Below are 21,630 nucleotides of genomic sequence, written 5' to 3' on the forward strand. Positions count from 1 at the left end.
CAAAGCCACGCGTGGGTCTTATTGTGTTTGAAGAACACATTCCCACAAGTGTAATTTTTAAAATATATATAGCATAAGATGGGAAAAGAAAGATGCTCAGAAGATACACCTTCTATCAGATACGATCAGTTCGGGAGATTTAACTTCGCTCAGTTAAAACAAATAGAAAATAATTTAGTTCTGATACTCTTTAACAAACTATATGTGTCTCTCTAAATAATCGCGACTTTCCGACCTTAGACAATACCTAGAACAGGTGTATGTCTAGGATTCAGGACAGCCAATGTAATCAATATTAAGTGTGGTACACAGTCATTAATAAACAATTGAAAATACAACAATAATAATGAGGTTGCAAAACGTGGCCAATTTTCAGGAAGGAAGAAATGTTCCATAATAACAGTGGTAAATATGACATTATTGATAATGGCAAGGACAGAGACATCTGTGTTTAGGATGACAGACGGGATCACTACTATTATTGGTAGCAAAGGTGCCACATAAAAAGTCGTTAAAGCAAAAGCATATGCATATAAAACTAAGAACAGAAATAAACAAATGAACGAAAAACTGCACACAAAATACAGTTTAGTGAAAAACTAGAAGAGTAAACTAATATAAGGGATGTACATTACATAAACTATGAAAGAAACTGCACACAAAATACAGATTAGTGAAAAACTAGAAGAGTAAACTAATATAAGGGATGTACATTACATAAACTATGAAAGAAACTGCACACAAAATACAGATTAGTGAAAAACTAGAAGAGTAAACTAATATAAGGGATGTACATTACATAAACTATGAAAGAAACTGCATACAAAATACAGTTTAGTGAAAAACTAGAAGAGTAAACTAATATAAGGGATGTACATTACAGAAACTATGAAAGAAACTGCATACAAAAGACAGTTTAGTGAAAACTAGAAGAGTAAACTAATATAAGGGATGTACATTACATAAACTATGAAAGAAACTACATACAAAATACAGTTTAGTGAAAAACTAGAAGAATAAACTAATATAAGGGATTACATTACAGTAACTATGAAAGAAACTGCGCACAAAATACAGTTTAGTGAAAAACTAGAAGAGTAAACTAATACAAGGGATTACATTACAGTAACTATGAAATAGTTTAGTGGAAAACTACAAAAATAAAATAATATGAGTGACGTATTTTACTATCAACTAAATTAAGCAAAACATTTGACGAATTTGCAAGACTCGTGGTTTAAAAACTTGAGATGGATAGGAGAATGCAACAACTACTCGGAAAATAGTTTCTGCAAGTTTATAATATATCGTGCAACATACTTTTGATTTAAGTAAAAATAAAAAAAATATATGAAGGTTAAAGTGAGAAAAAATCTAATTATCTATTTATCAAACTAACTAGCTTCAGAAATGATTTTGAAAATATATAAGTCATGTTTATGTACTCGTTACATTAATGTGTTGGGTACAGAGCTTGGATATTTCTCTCACGTTGCCTCTTACAAAAACAATTTTGTAACAGAACCTAGCTTAACTACTTTGGGGAACTCATTTCTCAAAGTCATTTATCAGTAACCATATTATTGAGCTATATCATAGAGAAAATGAAGAACCGGTCCCTTATAGAATGGTATAATGTAGCCTTAGTTGCTTGATTACTCTAGGCTTCTCCGTCGTTGCAGTTTAATGATTTTCGAGTACACCGAATTGGAGATAAGCTGAGACAACAGAATCTGAGAGATGCGGTTTCCATAGTAACAGATTCTGCGTCGTACGTGATGGCATGTGTTTTTACCCTGTTGTAGTGTGTTTAGTAATGGTGGCAACAGTCACACATTAAAAGGAAAAAAATCAATTTTGAGTGTAAGTGATCGCTTAAAATGAATTAGTATATGGAAAACAAACACTACACGTAAAAAGCAAGGCAAAGTTTATTGATAATTCACAAACAGTGCTTTTATTAATGTTTTGAGAATTTAAATATAGCTGGTGACGATTGTGATTTCTTTTGAATACGGCATGTTTGGTCGTAACCAAAGAACGTTGTTTTTTATTGTTTTCGGTTTATATACTTGTGAAACAAATGAAGGCTACTTTTAATACTGTGTTAAAAGAAAAACATTTCTCATTCATTTATCCAGCATCATAAAAAAATCGTCACAGAATCGTTAAATTAACCTTTTCTATACATGCAATCGGGAGTTGCGTCAAACCCCTATCAGTAAACAATCTCATTGCTGTAAATGAACTGGAACAAGGAGTAAATAACCTCATTTTAAGAGATGTAAAGCAAATACTCCCTTCGTATACACACACATAAACGGACAGTTATGTATATTTTCTAATGACAGATAACAAAGCCTTTTTAAGACACTTCTAAACAGCATGGTATACCAAACTACTTTTCAAAAAAATTAGCTAATTTAGTTTTCAAGCACGAAGTGAACATTGATATAGCTAAGAAAATATAGCAACCTCTGTATTTCGGAATAAAAACACTTATGGTGTAGATAGCTAAATACATGTATAGCACAGGACTTATCGTGGCTATAATGCTTCTATCGTGCCCTGTAAAATCCCATATTTACACTAATAACATTTTATTCCACTGTTCTAGAGAGATGAGTGATACACATGCATGACTAAAACATGAACTTATTTTCATTTACACTTATATATATATATGAATTATTTCATAGTTAAGCAACTCCTGCTTTTCTTTATAAGCTTGCATTAACCTCGTGAGCGATAAATTCCGATTAGTTGTTTTGTGATTATCATCCTATGAACAATTTTTCTTCTCTTGTTATTCTGGCCTGTTCATTAAATTGTTCTTCTAGTGTCCAGTTTTATGGTGTTTTTATATGTTGTGTTTTAGTCATAGTCGTTATTATCTCCCTGTTAATATTATCAATTTGTGACATAAAAATCATAATCCACTTTTGTGTCATGGATAATTGTCAGAAGATGTGACGATATTTTGCCACAAGTATCAAGCATAACAAGTAGCAGAAGCTGACAAAATCAATAAGCACAAAGGGAACAATGTCCACCTAACGTAAATAAACTGTGTTTGTATATCATGCTTTAGTTTTTTAATACATAATGTCTAAGCATATAAAAAATGATTGTATTCTACGGCAAACATATATATTATGCACACACACACACGTACATAGTATGTATTTTTTATAAGGTTTCAACAATGAACCGCAAGTATTATTTTCTTGTGCTATTCAGCTATATTTGATGCTTTGCTAAAAATTTTTTCAGAAAAGACGTTTTACTTTTAAATATTTATAAAAACATTGAAGACATTTATTTGTATATTTTAGTATTTACATTTAAGCACTATTCTTCCAAAAATAGTTGTTTTGTTTATTGTTTCAAATAATTCACACTACATCGCACAAGAGCTTACTGTGTTAGGGGGTCGTTCATTTTGAACTGACAGACTAGAGTGAAAGGCTGCTAGTTAACTGCACCCATCACTCTAATCGAGTAGTTGAATTTGACCGTCACACTTGTAACGCACTCCCGACCCAAAAAGAGGAGGACGTTTTTTTTTGTGCGACAACGGGGCCCAAACCATGAACCATAAGATTCACAGTCCGGCACGCTAACCACGTGATCACACACGACCCATGAAACATCTCAAAAAGTTGAAGACTCTCCTAGGAGATTTCAAACACAAACTGAATATTATCTTCATCATCAATGCTACTAAGAAGTATTAACAGTACGAAGAACATATAATTGTTGTTCCAGCTAACAGAATAGTCATAGCGTAATATTTCCACGTAACTTTTAAATAATTAACAAATACATTTTTAAAACATTGTATTGTATTGTATTCTACGGTAAACGTGTTTATTATGCACACACACACATATAGTATGTATTTTTTATAAGGTTTCAACAATGATCTGCAAGTATTATTTTCTTGTGTTATTCAGCTATATTTGAAGCTTGGGGTGATATAAGATAAATAACATTGACTGTAGCTGACAGTCTGAAAAAAATGTTCAGAAAAGACGTTTTGCTTCGAAATATTTATAAAGAAAATGAAGTATTTTATATATATATTAGTATTTACTTTTAAGCACTATTATTCTAGGATGCACATAATTAGCTAACGCAAAATTTGCAAAAAAACGTTCAGCATCAAAACCGACTAGTATTCAGAATTCCGTCCAGATGAAGCAATGGATTAGCGCTATAAGAAATACTAGTGAAGCATTTTTTTCTAATTTCTTTATTACGAACTAAATAGAGGCACCATTAAACGTAAAAGACTATATGTATTTCCAATAGATCAAATGAAATTATAGGATTATGTTTTGAACGGTATATAAAAAGGAAAACATTATTAAGTTTATGAAATACTTTAACGTTCTTAATTATTCTTAACATTCAATACGCATCATGTTGTATCATTCCGTTCAGATTTATGAAGATTATTTTTCTATTTCTGTAAATTATTTACGTATATTGTCTTCTAACACAATATGCTCGTCACTAGTGATGATAGCTCTTATTAGGCAGCAACACCTCTCAATACAGAGCTCAAGGCAAGATATTCATATCAGTGTCTCTGTTTGGAGAAAACCAATAAACTCACTATCACTTGAAACTTTTAATGTGTAGTGTATGTTCTAGCTTTTAGCTTCTTTAGGTTAAATGACTTAACATGGAATTAAGCATTAAATAGTTCGTAATAGTAGAGTGATAATGTAATTTAAACAGATCACCGGAATCTTTCGCAAGTAGTAACAAATATCGTCAACATTTCAACACTTCTTACTCTGATCTTCTACGTGTAAACTTATTATACACAATATGATGAAAAATAGTTGGCAACTCACAAAAAATTTTAGAAGCTTAGTAAATAACTTTTTTCGATTTTACAAAAGAGTAGAAGCTTAGTATATAGCCATTAAGAAAGGTACTTCGATTTTACAATCAGTTGGCATAATTTTATAATATGATTAACACTAACGAGTTAGATGATTAATGCGGGGTTTTATGTTAAATAGTAACTCAATCAATTCCATAGTATTTGGTGTTTCGTGTGAAATTGCAACTGACTCTTATTGAAAACGTCTTGGTGGTGAAGGCTTCTAGGGATCGATGTTCTTATTACAATAAAACAAAATGGAAACTTAAGTATACCTTTTGGAAGCCCGGTTTATTCTTACGAACGTCTCTTTCATTTTTTTAAGTCATTTGAGAACAAGGTAAAAGATAGGAGAAGTCTACAAGAATCTCTGTCACGAAGCTTGATCTATTCTGAACAGTCAAGTTGCACATTCTATAATTATTACTTGTTTACTTTTTCTACCTGCGCAAAGCCGACTTTAATTTTGAATTGACAGACTAAAGGGGAAGCTGCTAATTCACATGATATATCTCCATCTCATGAGCTACTCTTGTTTGATTGAATAGTGGTATTTTACACTCACTTTATAGCGCTCTTACGAACAAATGAATTTGATGGGTCAGAGGTAAATTTACGGACTTATAATACTAAAATCCGGGGTTCATTACCCCGCCATATTCAAAGCGCTAAAGCAAACATACGAACTACGACCTAAGGATGATCCACTTTAAGAATCAATCCGCAAGCGAAAACTCTTGTACTTTTAGGTTTTATTTCAAAGTTATACAATTTTCTGTTTTAAATGCTCGGCTTGAATATTTTAAAGAAGGCAGAAAAATGTAAGTTTTAGAAATGTTTTACATGAAAATCTGGCTTTAGAATAAAACAATAATTATCTAATTAGATGTGTCAACTTTGGTATTGATGCGTTAACAAAACAATATAATACGATTTTGTTCAACTGACGAGATTCGGAGTATTGGTATATTAAAAATTATTTCAGTCAGACATTAACCAAAATTAATTATGGGATTATTAATGGGCCGTATTTTTCTGTCATTTTGCATACGATTTTTATGTTAATCTCTAATATTTAAAAAACAATTAATAAATAATAATTAAATAATATGAAAAAATGATGACATAGAAATTAAGATTTATAATACTTTCAGAAAGGCAGGAACTTACAGTAAATGTGGTAAATATTCCTGTTTTTCTGTACCTCAAAATTATTATTCAATTATCACTTCTTTTATAAAACGGCGCTTTTTTTACATTCTGTAATTACATTCTCGAATAATGTGATCTAATTGTTTGTGTCATTATGCTTGGAGATGGTGAATGTGTCTTTTGGTCTATAGTTATTGGAGAAGAACATTTTCTTAGGTAAAAGAGTAAATTTTCATTCCATAATTTCTCCATATCTTTATACCTTACTCTATACACTTCTCTCTTTCTCTCAAGCTGTGATGAGCACAGAACAGAGAACCATTGTGTAGCTTTGTGCTTGAAACAAAAAAACTCTTTCTCAAATATTTCCTCTCTGAAGAATTTCGTGTATTTAAAACTTCTTCAGAGAAACTACTCTAAACATTAGAAAGTTTTACCAAAGTGTAAAATACTATGAAATAGTAAGTGTTCAATTTCACATTCGGTTTTTAGTTTTAGACAAAGCTTTGTTGGGTACAAAGAAATATTCACCTCTTGTGGCTTAAATGTATATTTTATAATTGTGTTATCTGATAGAAAATATTAAAGATATTAAAGTAACGAATTAAAATGTTATGCTATTTCTAGATATTTATTTTCATCCTACATTGGCTGGTTATCATAATATCTTTAAGCAACCTACAGAAGGTTGAGAATTTTATATTAAAACTATTTTGAATACATTAGATCTACATTTTATATTGTTTGGCGTTTCGTAGGTATTTTGATGATACCAAAACTTTATCGCTTTTAGGAAGGATATGTAAAAAATCCTTTCAGACGCAGAATGCTCACACTCTCAAAGCATAAATGTGTTTAGATCGAGGATATCTCTTGTACTTAATGATGTAAAAAACAAAAGAATATGAATCATATTCGGGTACCAGAACCATCTAAAAAAGAGACCTGCAACAAGTCGTACCCGAAGCGTGGTAGAGAAAATGTGGGGTCTTATAACAGGTGAAAATGCACAAACACAAAATTCAGTGGCAAAAATCGTTCACTTGTCCTAGCCAACAGTACACAGCATAATCATGAAGGATCTCAGTTTAGAAAAGCGAAACAAGTCAAATGTACACAAGTTGCTTCCACGATATATCCGTTCAAATGTCGCATACCTCAAGCATCGAGAGAATGAAACGAGTATTCATGCTATGTGATAGGAACACACATTCGTCAAGTCGCCAGACCTGTCATTTTAGAGACGTTTTATATTGATATTTACGCAGAGTTTTTTGCTTATGTGATTCACGCCAAGTGATTAAGTACAGCACATTTGAAAGGCAGTTTGATGGCGAAATCTGCAACAATCAAAACGAAATATCAAACTTGCGTTCACACATAAAAACCTTTTAGCTTCTTTACAATTAGCTATTGAAAGTTCAACGTAAGCAGATAATTACAAACCAGAATTATAATAATTATAATAATTTGACTTTTGTTGTTTAAGTACATTCTCTGGTTTCAAGGGACACAACTTATCATTAGTAACCCTTAGTAAAGGTCGTTAGACCAGTATTTCAAACAGTGCTTGTTCTTTGTTTTTTGTTTGTTTTCTGTATCGGCTAGCCAAAGTTAGTGATGTTGGATGGTATTCTTCAAAACTGGCCCGATCTAAGTTAATAAATGGGAATATGACAGAGATCAGAAATAGGTGAAAAATATATAAGAAATAGCTCTGTAGTGTCTTGTGGAATGTGTTGAGAATTTGATTCGTAGCAGAATTGCTACTTGTACCGTAGGGTATCTTGCGATCGGAAAAGACATCGAAAATCGATATTTTGAACTTTGAGTAAAAACGAGTACAAGGCATAATATCAGCACTAAGGTATGAATAAATGTTATGAATAACGTCAAAAGACTTTTACAATTTTTAAACTATAATTGGAGATATTTTTACAGTTCACTGCCTGCTAAATTCTAACGTGACTTAGTTGTCCTTTACAATAAGTGACGGGAAATATAACCGTCAATTCTTTCATAACATATTATCTTGATTTTTTGGTAAAACTCCTGATTGGTAGAAAAATATTATGAACAAAATACGGCACATTATTTATAACTTCCTACAAATATAAAGCACCTGTTAGGATAACTAAACACATCTCTGATATGTTTAGCACTAGCACTTTAGTTGACTAACCATACAAGTTTGCATGAATATAATCTGAGCTCCCCTCATCTTACAATGAATGAAGCTCGCGTTTCAATCCATTATAAAACAAACACAAGATTGATATTACAGATATTTTGAAACTGCTTATTACATAAACTAAAAGTATGTACATTAATCTCCAATCAAATTATTCTGAAGTAATAACAGATTAACCCTCTTTCTACTTATCTAACCATCCTTTTTCTTACAAACAGCTCGTGTCTTTTAATTACAGATTTCCTGCTTGTCTGTCAAAAACAAAAATAACTTCCAATAATTGTCTGATCTAAAAGTCTTTAATCATGACTTAAATGCCGATATAAGAATATTACCTTTATTCTGTGTTATAACAGGAAGAGAGCTGTATTAGATTGTATTTTAGTAATATCCATATTTTAGGAACAAGTATTATTTGTTAGAAAGTTATGTTCGGAATAATATTCTGTTTTACTAGTAATATTATCTGCTCACAAACTGTACTGGGAATAATAGTCCGTTTTGTACAAACAATATTATATTATAGGAAACGGTTGATGGAAATTCGAGCCATTTTTTAAAAATAGGGTTATCTATTGACGGAAATAAGGTACTACTTATTGTCAAAGTATTATGTTATAAAATGCTACTGATAGTGCGATTCTATCCTTGGATTGTTGTTGTTTGAAGTTAAGCACAAAGCTACACAATGGGCTATCTGTGCTCTGCCCACCACGAGTATCAAAACCCGGTTTCTAGCGTTGTAAGTCCGCAGACATACCGCTGTGCCACTGGGGGGGGCTATTCTTGGAGCAGCAGTATGTATTAGGAAGAGATATACATATAATAATATATGTCTTTTTTTTCTGTTAAGTAGTGACGTTACAACTATGATCCCCTTTTTTAGGAGCAGGGTTATTTATTAGGAAGTGATGCTGGATACATGATTTTATTTAAGGAACTGGACTATCTATTAAGACGTGATGCTAAATATATGAATCTATTTTAAGTACAGGCTCATGTATTAGGAAATGATGCAGGAAATATGACCCTTTTTTAAGAGCAGGATTATTTATTAGGAAGTGATGCTGGATACATGATTTTATTTAAGAAACTGGACTATCTATTAAGACTTGATGCTAAATATATGAATCTATTTTAAGTACAGGCTCGTGTATTAGGAAATGATGCAGGAAATATGACCCTTTTTTAAGAGCAGGGTTATTTATTAGGAAGTGATGCTGGATACGTGATTTTATTTAAGGAACTGGACTATCTATTAAGACGTGAAGCTAGATAATGAATCTATTTAAAGTACAGGCTCATGTATTAGGAAATTATGCAGGAAATATGATCCTTTTTTAAAAGATGATTCTCTGCGTGAGTACACAGTCATTACAAAAGACTTCTTTCATTTATCTTAATCTTTGTCTGTCGGTGAATTTTGTTTTCTAATTTTTATATAAATTAATCTCTCTTTTTATCAGATATGGATCTATATACCTATCTGTTCAGCATGCTGTTTGTCCGTGCATTTATTTATTTTCTCATTATTTGTCTATTAATATCTATGCTAAACTACAACAAAAATGGTTAAAATCGCTTTAAAGAAAAACAAGATCAAGTGGTCAGCGTTTTGGCCGCATAATCTTCATCGGAGATCGTTTTAACTGAAACGTAAACTGCTTAATTAACTTTATCTTACAGTGATTTTAACCATTTATTTGTTTTCTCACGTGATTTGATCATATGGTAAATGCATTTTCGTGTTATTTGTTTAGAATTGTATTTGTTTAATCACTTGTGACTGTAATCCTTATAATCATTCTATCTCAATTTGAGTTTTATAAGCCTAAAAACACGTTATATATATATATTCAATAATACGCATCAATGTTGTTATTGTCAAGTGACAATGTTACACTGTCTTATGAAACTTTATATTTTACTGTTTCTGAAATAAATTAAATTCAGTAATTTTTATCGTTGGTGCAATGCCGTAGAAAATATGAGTTTCTTTGTTTTGGCATGCTAACAACTGAACGCTTTCGAATAATTAAATCAACCACTTTGATACGTCCCCCAAACATAGACTTCAGGTCCCATTTAAGCCTGCAAACGGTTAAATGTGCCGAGTAAAATACTTATAGCAAGGTAAAGTTTCTGTGAAAACACTAATCCATTAAGCTTCTTCATTTTATAATTACTTGCCTCATTTGACTTTTTTCTAAATCTGTTATGACACGTTCACGCTAAAATGTTTACCAAGGAAAATACGGGCGTGAGGAAAACACATCACCAAATAGCTTGTAGTGGAGATTTACATTTACCTTTGCTAGTCGTTGTAAACTACGCTTTCCCTGGGTGGTCATTGAATTTATAATAGACTTAGGTTATTTTTAGAACGTAGAACGTGTCGTACAAAAGTAGGCAGTGTCAGTGAGGAAGGATGGCGGACAGAATCCAGCCTGATTTACAGTGTAAATATTTAAATGAAGGCGTCAATATAGTAGACTAGTCTGGCAAACTAACAGTTATCGGAACTGCTGGTATTTTTCAAGAAATTCGGAAACCACGGATAACTATTTCTGTATTTGTTTTATACTTGGGTTCGGATCTGCATTTCGTTCAAAATACTACTGACAACGGTCTATTTCTATATATACCTGCCCAAACTTTCGCAAATCATATAAGTATACATATATAAACGATTGGAAATAGCGACTACTTGCGGACTACATTACTTGAGTGCTTACTTTATATTGGCTTTCCATGGTTGATGTATTAGCTTAAAATTGATAAAGTTATAAATATGAATAAACAGGTTTAGCAAAGAAGGTTAAATTCGTTTTTTTCTCAGATTGATAATTTTTGTTTTAATGTTATTTAGTTATTTTTATATCTTCAAGAATTAATTAAATTTATGGGCGGAGCGTTGTCTAATGGTTAGTGTGCTTGGCTGTGAATCAAAAAAGCCCAAAATTTGTGCCACGATGCAGCTGAACACGTTCCGCACTTTCTGCTATGTGTATGTGCGTTATAAGACTGACAGTCAGTTTCATTAGTATGTTCAAAGCCTGTAAATGCCCTTGAGGCGGCCAGTGCGTCCCCCACTCTCCCTTCTTTGAGGTCAGCAGTTCAAAATAAGGAATGGTTATGCCTGAACCATAATGATCTTTATTCTGACTGTTTAATGTTTTCCTTGAAGCGCTTTTCAGGTTGGAATACCAATAACTATCTATAGCTAAATAGCTCTCAATAATAAAATATATGATAAATTATTTTTATCAGACGTTTTCCCCAAGAGGTGTTACTTTGAGATGACCCACCCGTTGAAACACTTGTTGTTTTAGCGCAAAGCTACACAATGGGCTCTCTGCATTCTGTCCACAGCGGGGAATCGAACACGAATGTTAACCATGCTTACCTCTGATCTTCAGAAGGACTGCTGAAACAGACATTTTTCGTTTACGTTGAATGTGTTAGACCAGTTTATTCATTACCCACCAGATTATTTAACTCACTAAAAGTTGAACATTTTTAGCAATATTATATTAACCTCTTGAAAAAAAAGATAAGTTCTCAAACAAGATAAAACTTATTAAAAATAAGAAACCGGGTTTCGATACACGTGGTGGGGTAGAGCACAGATAGCTCTTTGTGTAGCTTTGTGCTTAAACTTCAAACAAACGAAAAAAGTAAGAAAAAGTAAATAAAAATAAAAACATAACAAAAAGAAACAACTCAACTACTGCCAATAAGACACATGGCTATCTAAAGGTCGTGATTCACTACTCGCTAAGTAAAGCAACTTTATATGTAAAATGTACGTTAGAATGAACATTTCATATAGTTTAGCATAAAGCATATGAGCAAAACGAACAATTTAAATGTGAAAATCAGGTAACTATAACGTAATCTGCAAAATAATTAATGCATAAATATTCGTTTTTATTTGATTAATGTATATTTTTGAATATTCAGAAATGAATAAGTTGTTATGAGCTTAGTTCTTATCTATCTAAATAAATATATATTTATATGATATATGCTCATAAGTTTATTTAAAAATAAATAATACAATAAAATATTGATTACAAGGATATAAAGTTACAATTCGTAGAGGTTAAAAAAATATAACTTTCTAATAGTCCTTTTCGATGTAGTTCAAAGCTACACAACTGGATATCTGAGCTCTAAGCACCGCGGGGAATCAAATCCCGGAGTTTATAGTGTTAAAACCATAAATTTACCACAGACCTACCGGGGGACTCGTAATGTAGACTGACGAATTTATTTTTAGATTTTGATTGGACAAAGTAATTACTTAAGAAATTTTAAATATAAAATTTTCAAAATTATTTGCAGGTTAAGGTGCTTAGAATCTAAAGTTAAGAAGCTTAGGTGCTGATAAGAAATTATCCTAATATGAGTTACACTGTTCCATCTACCTCCTAAATGTATAAGATCCCACCCTAAAGAAAACAACCCAGTAACAGTTTTATTGTGTACTGGGAAAATTAAGGAAAACTGTAAAATAAAAAAACTGTAAAAAAGGTTTCACAACTTCAATCTTACTGATTGATAACACAGACCTGCGAATTTAAACTTCATAAAAGTTGTTTTGGTTTTAATAACGGATTTTTCACAATTCAGATACGTAGATTTCGAAAATAATATTATTATTTTTTCTATCACGTAAGGATTTTTTTACAAATTGGTAAGAAAAAACAACAACTCTTACTTAGATCAAATTATCATTTCGTTTACCACAATGAACATTTATTATCATTATGTTTGTTATGTTTGGGTTTTAGAACGATCGATAAGACTCACGTCGCGATTGGTCTAGATTGTCAACATTTTAAGCATAACAAAATGTGACCCGATTTCAATGAAAATGATTCACATATGAAAACGTACATATGACGTTTTGTGGAAATTCTGTACGTGATGGAGATAAATGGATATCATTTTCGGATTCAGCGTACAGGAATTACCGTAAAACTTTCAAGACAATAAAACCATCGCAGGCCTATGTAAATGTATTTTTGTTTTTCGTTTTTTCGCGATACTCTAGAAGGCCTACATTATTATTGACAAGAAATATTGTTTATGTTGTAGTTTCACAACTTTACTTTTATTCTTTAATATTTTCGATTTTTCTTTTATTCTTAGATATAATTATCATTAATAGGAAATTATGTAAATAGTGTGGAAACACTGCTATTATATCATTCACAGAAAACATTAATTATCTGATATTCAATAGTGCCTCGAACTTTCCTGAAGTTATGCTCTCCGATAGGTATAAATTATCCCAGCAGCGCCATCTGGGGAAAAGACTCATAACAGACGCTAGCATAAGCTCTAAACGTTTTACAGATATAGTATTGGGCAATATGGTAACATATACTCGTTTACTTGATGTAAAGGAGATTTTACGTGTTTGTAAGCTACTAAAATGTTATATGTAGCCTTAAGATATAAAATATGATATTTTTTCAACTTATATAAAAAGCCTTTTCCTCCAAATCAGTTTTAACTTCTGATCAAAGCAAGCTATCCATATAAATCAGAACTAACATATATGCTCAGTAATAAGTACATTCAATTGAATATATTGTTCAAAATATATTACTTATAATGATTAGAATGCATTGTCCGCTCAGTTGGGTATCCTTGCTGTTAACAATATTTTCAGAAATAAACCCAATAATATCTCTCGAGATTCAGTCAGCCAGGAAGCTTAGGTTATCCCAAAAATTAAATTAGAAATAACAAAAATTTAAAGTAGATATGTTAAATATTCTAACCAACATTATGTGTTCTCTCTGCAGTAAAAATGTTTCACTTGTTTTGACCAATGTCTAAGTTAGAATTACCACACTGTGATAAAAGTTATACATGACTAGTCCAGCTCGGTACATTTAGACTAGTCATAAATTCATAATATAAACTAAGAGAAATAATCATCATAAAAAGATCTAATAGAATTAAAACTAGTACCATACAGAATAGTAATTATAATAAAATTCACTATGGTAAGTTGTTATTTTTATGAGAATAAATGCTTTATGATGAGCACAAAAATAAATGTTTTTTTAATAGACAGATGATAATAGAGAGACAGCCCAAAACTGGCGATACCAGAAAGGTGTCGCATTCTGAGATTAAAACGGTCAATAACCGATTCTCTATGACAACGTAATTGCTGTAATATACCTGAAACTAAATGACAGAAGGGTAACTATGACGTTCAGTATATCGCAATGTAATTTCTCAAGTAATCTCAGAATCGGTAGGGGTACCTTGAAACAACTTGTACAACCTTATTAAACTATAAAATAGATGTTTAAAATATTTTGTACAACCTCACATAACCTAGGAAATTCACGTGATTCATGAAATACTTTGTTCACACATGAGTAAGATAGAAAGTTTTAAGGAATTTTATGAAAACTTCTGTAGTATGCGCTCGTAAATTCCAGAAACGTAATAACAGAGGGAACATTGGTGAACTTTCGAAAACATTTCGTGCAGCATTTTAAATTGGCTAGAAACATACGATGTCTTTTGTAACACTTTACAGAACCTTAAGCAACATATAAAATGCAAATATGTTCTTGAAATACCTTCTACAACGTTGACTAAAATATAGAAGCCAAATTGGGAACTTTTTAACTTCGTGTACAACTTTAAATTGCTGCTTTAACTTTCATCATACGGTAGTAATGACATATATCACCATCATACGGTAGTAATGACATATATCACCATCATACGGTAGTAATGACATATATCACCATCATACGGTAGTAATGACATATATCACCATCATACAGTAGTAATGACATATATCACCATCATACGGTAGTAATGACATATATCACCATCATACGGTAGTAATGACATATATCACCATCATACGGTAGTTGTAGCACATATTACCAAATTATTATCAGCAATAATTTACTCAAACATTAGTGACTTGAAGTCTTATCTTAGAATGTACGTTTTCTAAACAAAATACATATATATCACACATTAGCCTCTACTGATATTGCTCCCCTTTAAAAACTGGTTACTTAGATTATTATCTTACAATATCAGTTTTCTCGAAAGAGATATATATCACATATTAGCTCTTACTGATATCGTTCCTCTTTAAAAACCAGTGACTTGGAGTCGTATCTTACAATATCAGTTTATTCAAAAGTGATAGATATATATCACATTAGTCCCTAGTAATATCGCTACCCCTTTAAAAACTAGTGACTCGGAGTCATATCTTAGAACATCAATGAAGTCTTTAAAGTAAATTATGATATGAGTAACACGGTTGTGCACCAGTAGCCTTATAAACATTTGCCTTATTCTCAAAAATCACCTTCCTATTAAGAAACGTTCCTGAGACACGCATATCCGTGGTTTTCAGAGAAACGAACACTCCGAAGGTTCAGAAAACGTGGATAATGTTAAAGGTCCTTTGACTGGGGAGGAAATGATCCGTGGTCGGAAGAAAATGTAAAAACTCTGCCGTGCTCGCACAAGATAGAGTGGTTGAGTGAACAAGGTCGTTTAGAACTGCGATATTCGTCTGTTATTTTTGTTTCTCACACCAAAATTACACGAGGTTTTCTGCGTTAACGTATACGTAACTTTCTGACGTACTCTAAAGAAAGCTTATTGCACGTTCTAATCATGGTTTCCTTGGTGTACTTATTTGATCAGATATTCTACTTTACGTGGTACCGCCGTTTAATTGCAGGGAATCTGTTTAGGTAAACTTGTTCGTTGCTCATAAATTTAGAAATTTTCTGAGAATTTCGCAGTGCAAAAGAATCCCGTCTCAACATTATTCAAATATACCAGTAATGATTGAATGTGTAAATGGGCAGAAAATCGAATAATTAGCTTATAAACATGACTAACAGAGAACGTACGTATAGTTTTATATCTATTTCATCTGTTTCTACAAGGTGTAGTGTTTGCTTAATAATATAAACTAGCCGACTGTGTGTTTTTTTTTCTTTTATGTACTATTAACAAATAATATGACGCAGAATACTTTAATTATTATACTCAGAACGCACATAAAACGAATTTATTTATGCAATTTACAAATGTCCAGATTGAAATATGATGTTGTTTTTTTTATGTATGTATTTCATTAGTTTCATAATAATACACGAGGTCCTGTTTTATATTCGTCTCCTTTCATTAAATCTGCTTTCCTAAGTCTAAAGGCAGATATTCTTGTCACTTCTCTAAGAAACCAGTTTTTCTTCTTGTTTCTATAGTAATTAAGCTGTTATAAATAAGGACAAAGTAAATGATACTCAAGTTTCAAGGTGAAAAGGAATACTAATGATATTATTCCAAATATTCTTTAAAGAATTCCTAACCAGTTGATAAAATGTATTTAACAGATGCAAGTACCGAATAGAAAGCACATTATATAACAGAGGTTACATATAACGTTTTCCTCATTCTACTTGTTCTGCAAACAAATCCTGCATTTTTCGTTTATAAAGAAGCAAAAACATTCTTGAGAAGATGCATTATTGTAACGTAAGATGACTAGTCAAACTAATCAGAATCTTGACTACACACTGGAGACATCACATATTACTGTAATTTCTGGTATTTAACAAACTGGTTTACAGTTACAAAAAGTGAAAATATCAAGTTTGGTTTCACTGCTACTTAACTTAGAAATGCAAAAGCTAGGCTTCACGGTCAAGTACAGCGCCCTCTATTCCTTTGTTACATGATTGTTTGTTTGTTTGTTTTTAATTATGCACAAAGCTACACAAGGGCTATTTGTGCTCTGCCCACCACGGGTATCGAAACTCGGTTTCTAGCGTTGTAAGTCCGCAGACGTACCGCTGTGCCACTGGGGGGCTTGTTACATGATGCTCAGAACTGTTGAATAATCGAAATACAATTAATACATTTGTATTTTAACAGAGCAAACTAATCAATACAGTTCATTTAAGTGTAATCACTTCATCTGGTACTCCAAAACGCAAAAGCTACACCGTATGATACTTTATAATGTATCGTATGAGCGTTTCACAGCTCTGAAACGTTGTTGACACATATAGTCTCACCATTTAATATTTATAACGTATCATATAAGCGTTTCGAAGCTCTAAAACCTCGGTCACACATGTAGCCACATCATCTGATACTTTATAACGTGTCATACGAGTATTTTCCAGCTTTAAAACATTGTTCACACGTGTAGCTACATCGTCTGGTACTTTATAACGTACCATACGAGCGTTTCTGAGGTCTAGTACGTTGTTCACACATGTGAGTACATCATATGGTACTTTATAACGTACCACACAAGCGTTTCTTTGATCTAAAAGGTTGTCACACAAGTAGGCATACCATCAGGTACTTTATAACGAGCGTTTCTCAGCTGTAAATCGCTGTTCACACATTTGGCCCTAGCTAAGCTGTATCAGTTATAATATGACGAGGAATTGATAGATCAGAAAACAATGAACTACAGTGAGTAAATGTGTGTAGTGATCATTAACTTATCCTTCACCTCAGTAATTCCTTCAAAATATAATTTCTATGAGTGTTTAATATACATGTAAATTACAAAGAATGTCCTACTTTGATATAAAATATATCTTCTAAACTACTTATCTTAGGGAACTAAATTTCTCCAGAAGCACATTGGAAACCATATGTTTATTCAGCAACATTGGGTATGGTACAGAGTGTCTGAAAAACTGTCACAGTATGCTTTCTGTCATTCTCAATCAGCATATCAAGCAGCCAGTCAACAGCACCAACCGTTAACTCTTGGGCTACTCATATAAACTAGTTGGTTTTGACCGTCAATCTTATAACGCACCCATGGCTTTAATGTGCAGAGTGAGATTTGGAGTTTTTTGTGGAAACGGGACGATCAACCATGGGTCCTAGAACAATACGAGTGTGGTGAATTGTTACACTAATGTATTTCAAAACCACTTTTCCGTCAGGCATTGCGGGGCGTACGTGGTTTAAAAACAATATTTATATACACTCTAGGTGCTACTATTCCTACTAAAGAAACTAAACGACCCAACTCGTCACACGAGAACGCTCCTCACACCCTTCATCAGTTCGCACTTTTGGAGCAACGCAAACAATGTTAATCCTCTCGTGGTTGTCGGTTACGATATGAAAGTTTCATAATATTTTTCATCATACTATGGTTGGAGATAACTGAATCTCGATTACTATTGAAGAAATCATTCAATTCGGACACATTCTACTCAGATACGCCTTTTAAATGATAATATCCCTCTGTCGATCAACAGTTTTAGCCGTTATAACGTTTCTTAGAGGTCAATGTATTCTCTGTCGATTACTGTTACTGATAGGCTTCCATGCATTTGAACAACAAAATAAAGGAACATTCTAAGATTTGAGGTTCCTGCGAGGTGGCACTTACCATCATGAACCTTAGAGCTACTTTATCTTACTCATTGTCTCGTAAAATAAAAACATGACAATTTCATAGATCAGTCAATAACCTGACTCATCAAATGATTAGTCTAACAAATAAAAACAGTATTTTTAAAATGTTCGTGTGGCGATCCTAACAAATGGGTTTGGCTGTTAGTGTATATTGTATGAAACGAGAACATAGCTATGTCATAGTCAGAGTGCATATTTCTAGACATTCATTATGCCAATGCTAGTAGGGGTTTCATATCTGGATACATGCATTGCATTAATCTCTAACTGACTCTTCGAAATGTCTGCACAAAGAAAAAACGTAATTGATATGTTAGTAATTCATAAATGAAATTTCAAGATCTATAGTAGACAGTAATTAGAAATATTTTCAATAAAAGGCGATGTATTTTACGAACAATTAGACAGGGAGTTTTTACGTTATGTTTATTCGGAATGTTAATAAGTGAGCCTTCGTATTCGCATATAACATATTTTGTAGTTGGTAAAGTCCAGACTGAAGTTATATATATATATATATATATACAAAAGACAAACATTAATTTATCATATATATAAATTGTAACTTATATTTTTTTTTTATAGTTATGGTGATATGGTTCCAGCTACCATCATGGGAAAGATATTGGGAGGTGTGTGCTCACTGAGTGGTGTGCTCGTTATTGCACTTCCGGTTCCAGTTATTGTTTCAAATTTTTCTCGTATTTATCACCAGAATCAGCGTGCGGATAAACGGAAAGCACAAAAGGTAAGTTGTTATTAAACCATATCCAGACTATGTAGTCTGAGATTGATTCAAACAGATTTCAGAAATTTCGAATATTTGTTTCTCTGCAGCGAGTAAAGTAATGATATCTTAAAATTCAAGTGCAGTCAACGTAAATTATAATTTCTTACACAGACTGCATTATCTCATTATGTTGCCGAGGGGTATAAAAGGTTTATTTTAATCACGAGTATCATTTGATGCTGTTGTCGTATGTTTATATATGTAGTTCTTTTCCACAGCGAAAAACGAAGCAAATGAAGAAATCCAGAAGCTAAATAACCAATATTTGTTTGACCTCGGGCTGTAGTTTCAAGAGATACGATTCCTATCTGCAAGAGAGAACCATAAATTAATTTATTAATAATTCATATTTCATAACAAGTGTTTTATATTCAAGTAAATTTAATAAGAAAAATGATTCAACCGATTTTTACTAAGCTACCAAAAGGATTATTACAGACTGTTTAAGGTTCTAAGCTGTGAGCTTAGAGATTTGCTTTTAATCAGATCTAAAATATTACCTTAAGCCCCCCGTTTTTAAATTTTTTTTTTAAATTTTCTAATATCACAAAGGAGTGGAGCAAAACATTTTTTAATGAAAAAAAAAACTATCCAAATATAATTTTGTCTCTCAGCAAAAAGTGATATAGAAGATATAAAAAATCTTATCCGACAAAACTTACCGTGCAAAATGTAAAGAAAGGTCATTCTTTGTAATATTGGGCCTATTTTCGGACTCTTCTTAGCTTGCTTACAACATGTAACATAAAACTACAAATATTAAGCATACCACAACCTACTAGCTTTAAATTATCCCATTTGTATTTATGTGTTTATCTCACAATCAAACTGTTAAGAAAATTAAAATTAGTATTTGATTGCAACCGTTCCAACACAAATGAATGGGAAAGAAGACTTATCATCTGTGGTTATCTAAAGATAGCGAGATATATTGTTCGAAATTTGTCAAATGAAATATCTTCCATCTTTTTCTTCTTTCACAACTTTTGCATCACTTTAAAGTTTCATACGTAACGATGAAGTGGCTCATCATCACGTTATGTTGTGTTCCTCTAGTTCGATGTGTAAACAGCTGGTTTGTTTGTGTTAATGTTTCAGAAACACTTTATTTACAATTATGAGATTCTCGCAGCAATATATCCAGTTTCGATGGAAAAATTCCGAATCTTTAAAGTTAAATAAGTTCACTTTCTAATCTTACCTTTTTTTTTTGGTCAAAAGTGAATAATGTTGCTGATTTTATTAAAACTCGCGTGCGCCTAAGAACATTCATTGTCTTTCTACTTTTCAGGTTCAATATTTCGTCATAGAAAAAAATGATACCCCACAAATCGGCACACCCATGTTTAGTTTGTAATAATGCAATTAAATGGTTTCAGGACAAAATATTATTGTGCCCAGAAGTTCCCCATTTTCAAGAAGTCATTGTTTTAGCTTCTTCGTCAAATAAAAAACCAAAAACATTCAGATAAATTTAACCAACATTCTTCAAGCCTCCAGAGCTCGTTAGGTGAAGCCTTGAATAAGAAGTCGCCATAAAGCACGAGTGAGAGCAATAAATAGATTTTGTTTGTTTTCTTTTAAAAAGCAAAGGCCACAGGACATACGTATGTAAGATGACGTAAAACATTCTTACCTTCCAAGATACCCACATATATTTCTTCCTATTTTATCCCACTCACATTCATTTATTCCCGAACACACACACACACGCAGTTTTCGTCTTCTAAACACACGCACGCACATACTCATTTCCTCCTTTCCAACACGCACATTTCTTTTCACATTAGTTAAACAGTAAAGCATAAGTCTACCCTATCGTTCAGAAAAAAATATTATTAATTTTATACGATTATCACTGTTAGTTTGTTTGTTTTGAATTTCGCGCAAAGCTAACAGAGATATCTGCGTTAGCCGTCCCTAATTTAGCAGTGAAAGACTAGAGGGAAGGTAGCTAGTCACCATCACCCACCGCCAACTCTTGGGCTACTCTTTTACCAACGAATAGTGGGATTGACCGTGACATTATAACGCCCTCGCGGCTGAAAGGGCGAGCATGTTTGGTGGAACGGGGATTCGAACCCGCGACCATCAGATTGCGAGTCAAGCTCCCTAACCACCTGGCCATGC

The 21,630-nt window shown here is 32.4% G+C and overlaps 1 protein-coding gene across 1 annotated transcript in view; it reads left to right on the forward strand.

The window, feature by feature from the left end:
• Window positions 1-6,203: 6,203 nt before the first annotated feature.
• LOC106459115 (potassium voltage-gated channel protein Shal-like) overlaps window positions 6,204-21,630 on the forward strand; it is a 53,085-nt gene continuing 37,658 nt past the window's right edge. Inside the window, exons 1-2 of the mRNA XM_022385544.1 lie at window positions 6,204-6,265; window positions 19,296-19,458. Of these exons, the coding sequence (XP_022241252.1) occupies window positions 6,204-6,265; window positions 19,296-19,458 (225 nt within the window). The remainder of the gene's footprint in view (window positions 6,266-19,295; window positions 19,459-21,630) is intronic.

Source organism: Limulus polyphemus, unplaced genomic scaffold, assembly GCF_000517525.1.
Source record: "Limulus polyphemus unplaced genomic scaffold, Limulus_polyphemus-2.1.2 Scaffold561, whole genome shotgun sequence".
In the NCBI taxonomy this organism is placed as follows: domain Eukaryota; kingdom Metazoa; phylum Arthropoda; class Merostomata; order Xiphosura; family Limulidae; genus Limulus; species Limulus polyphemus.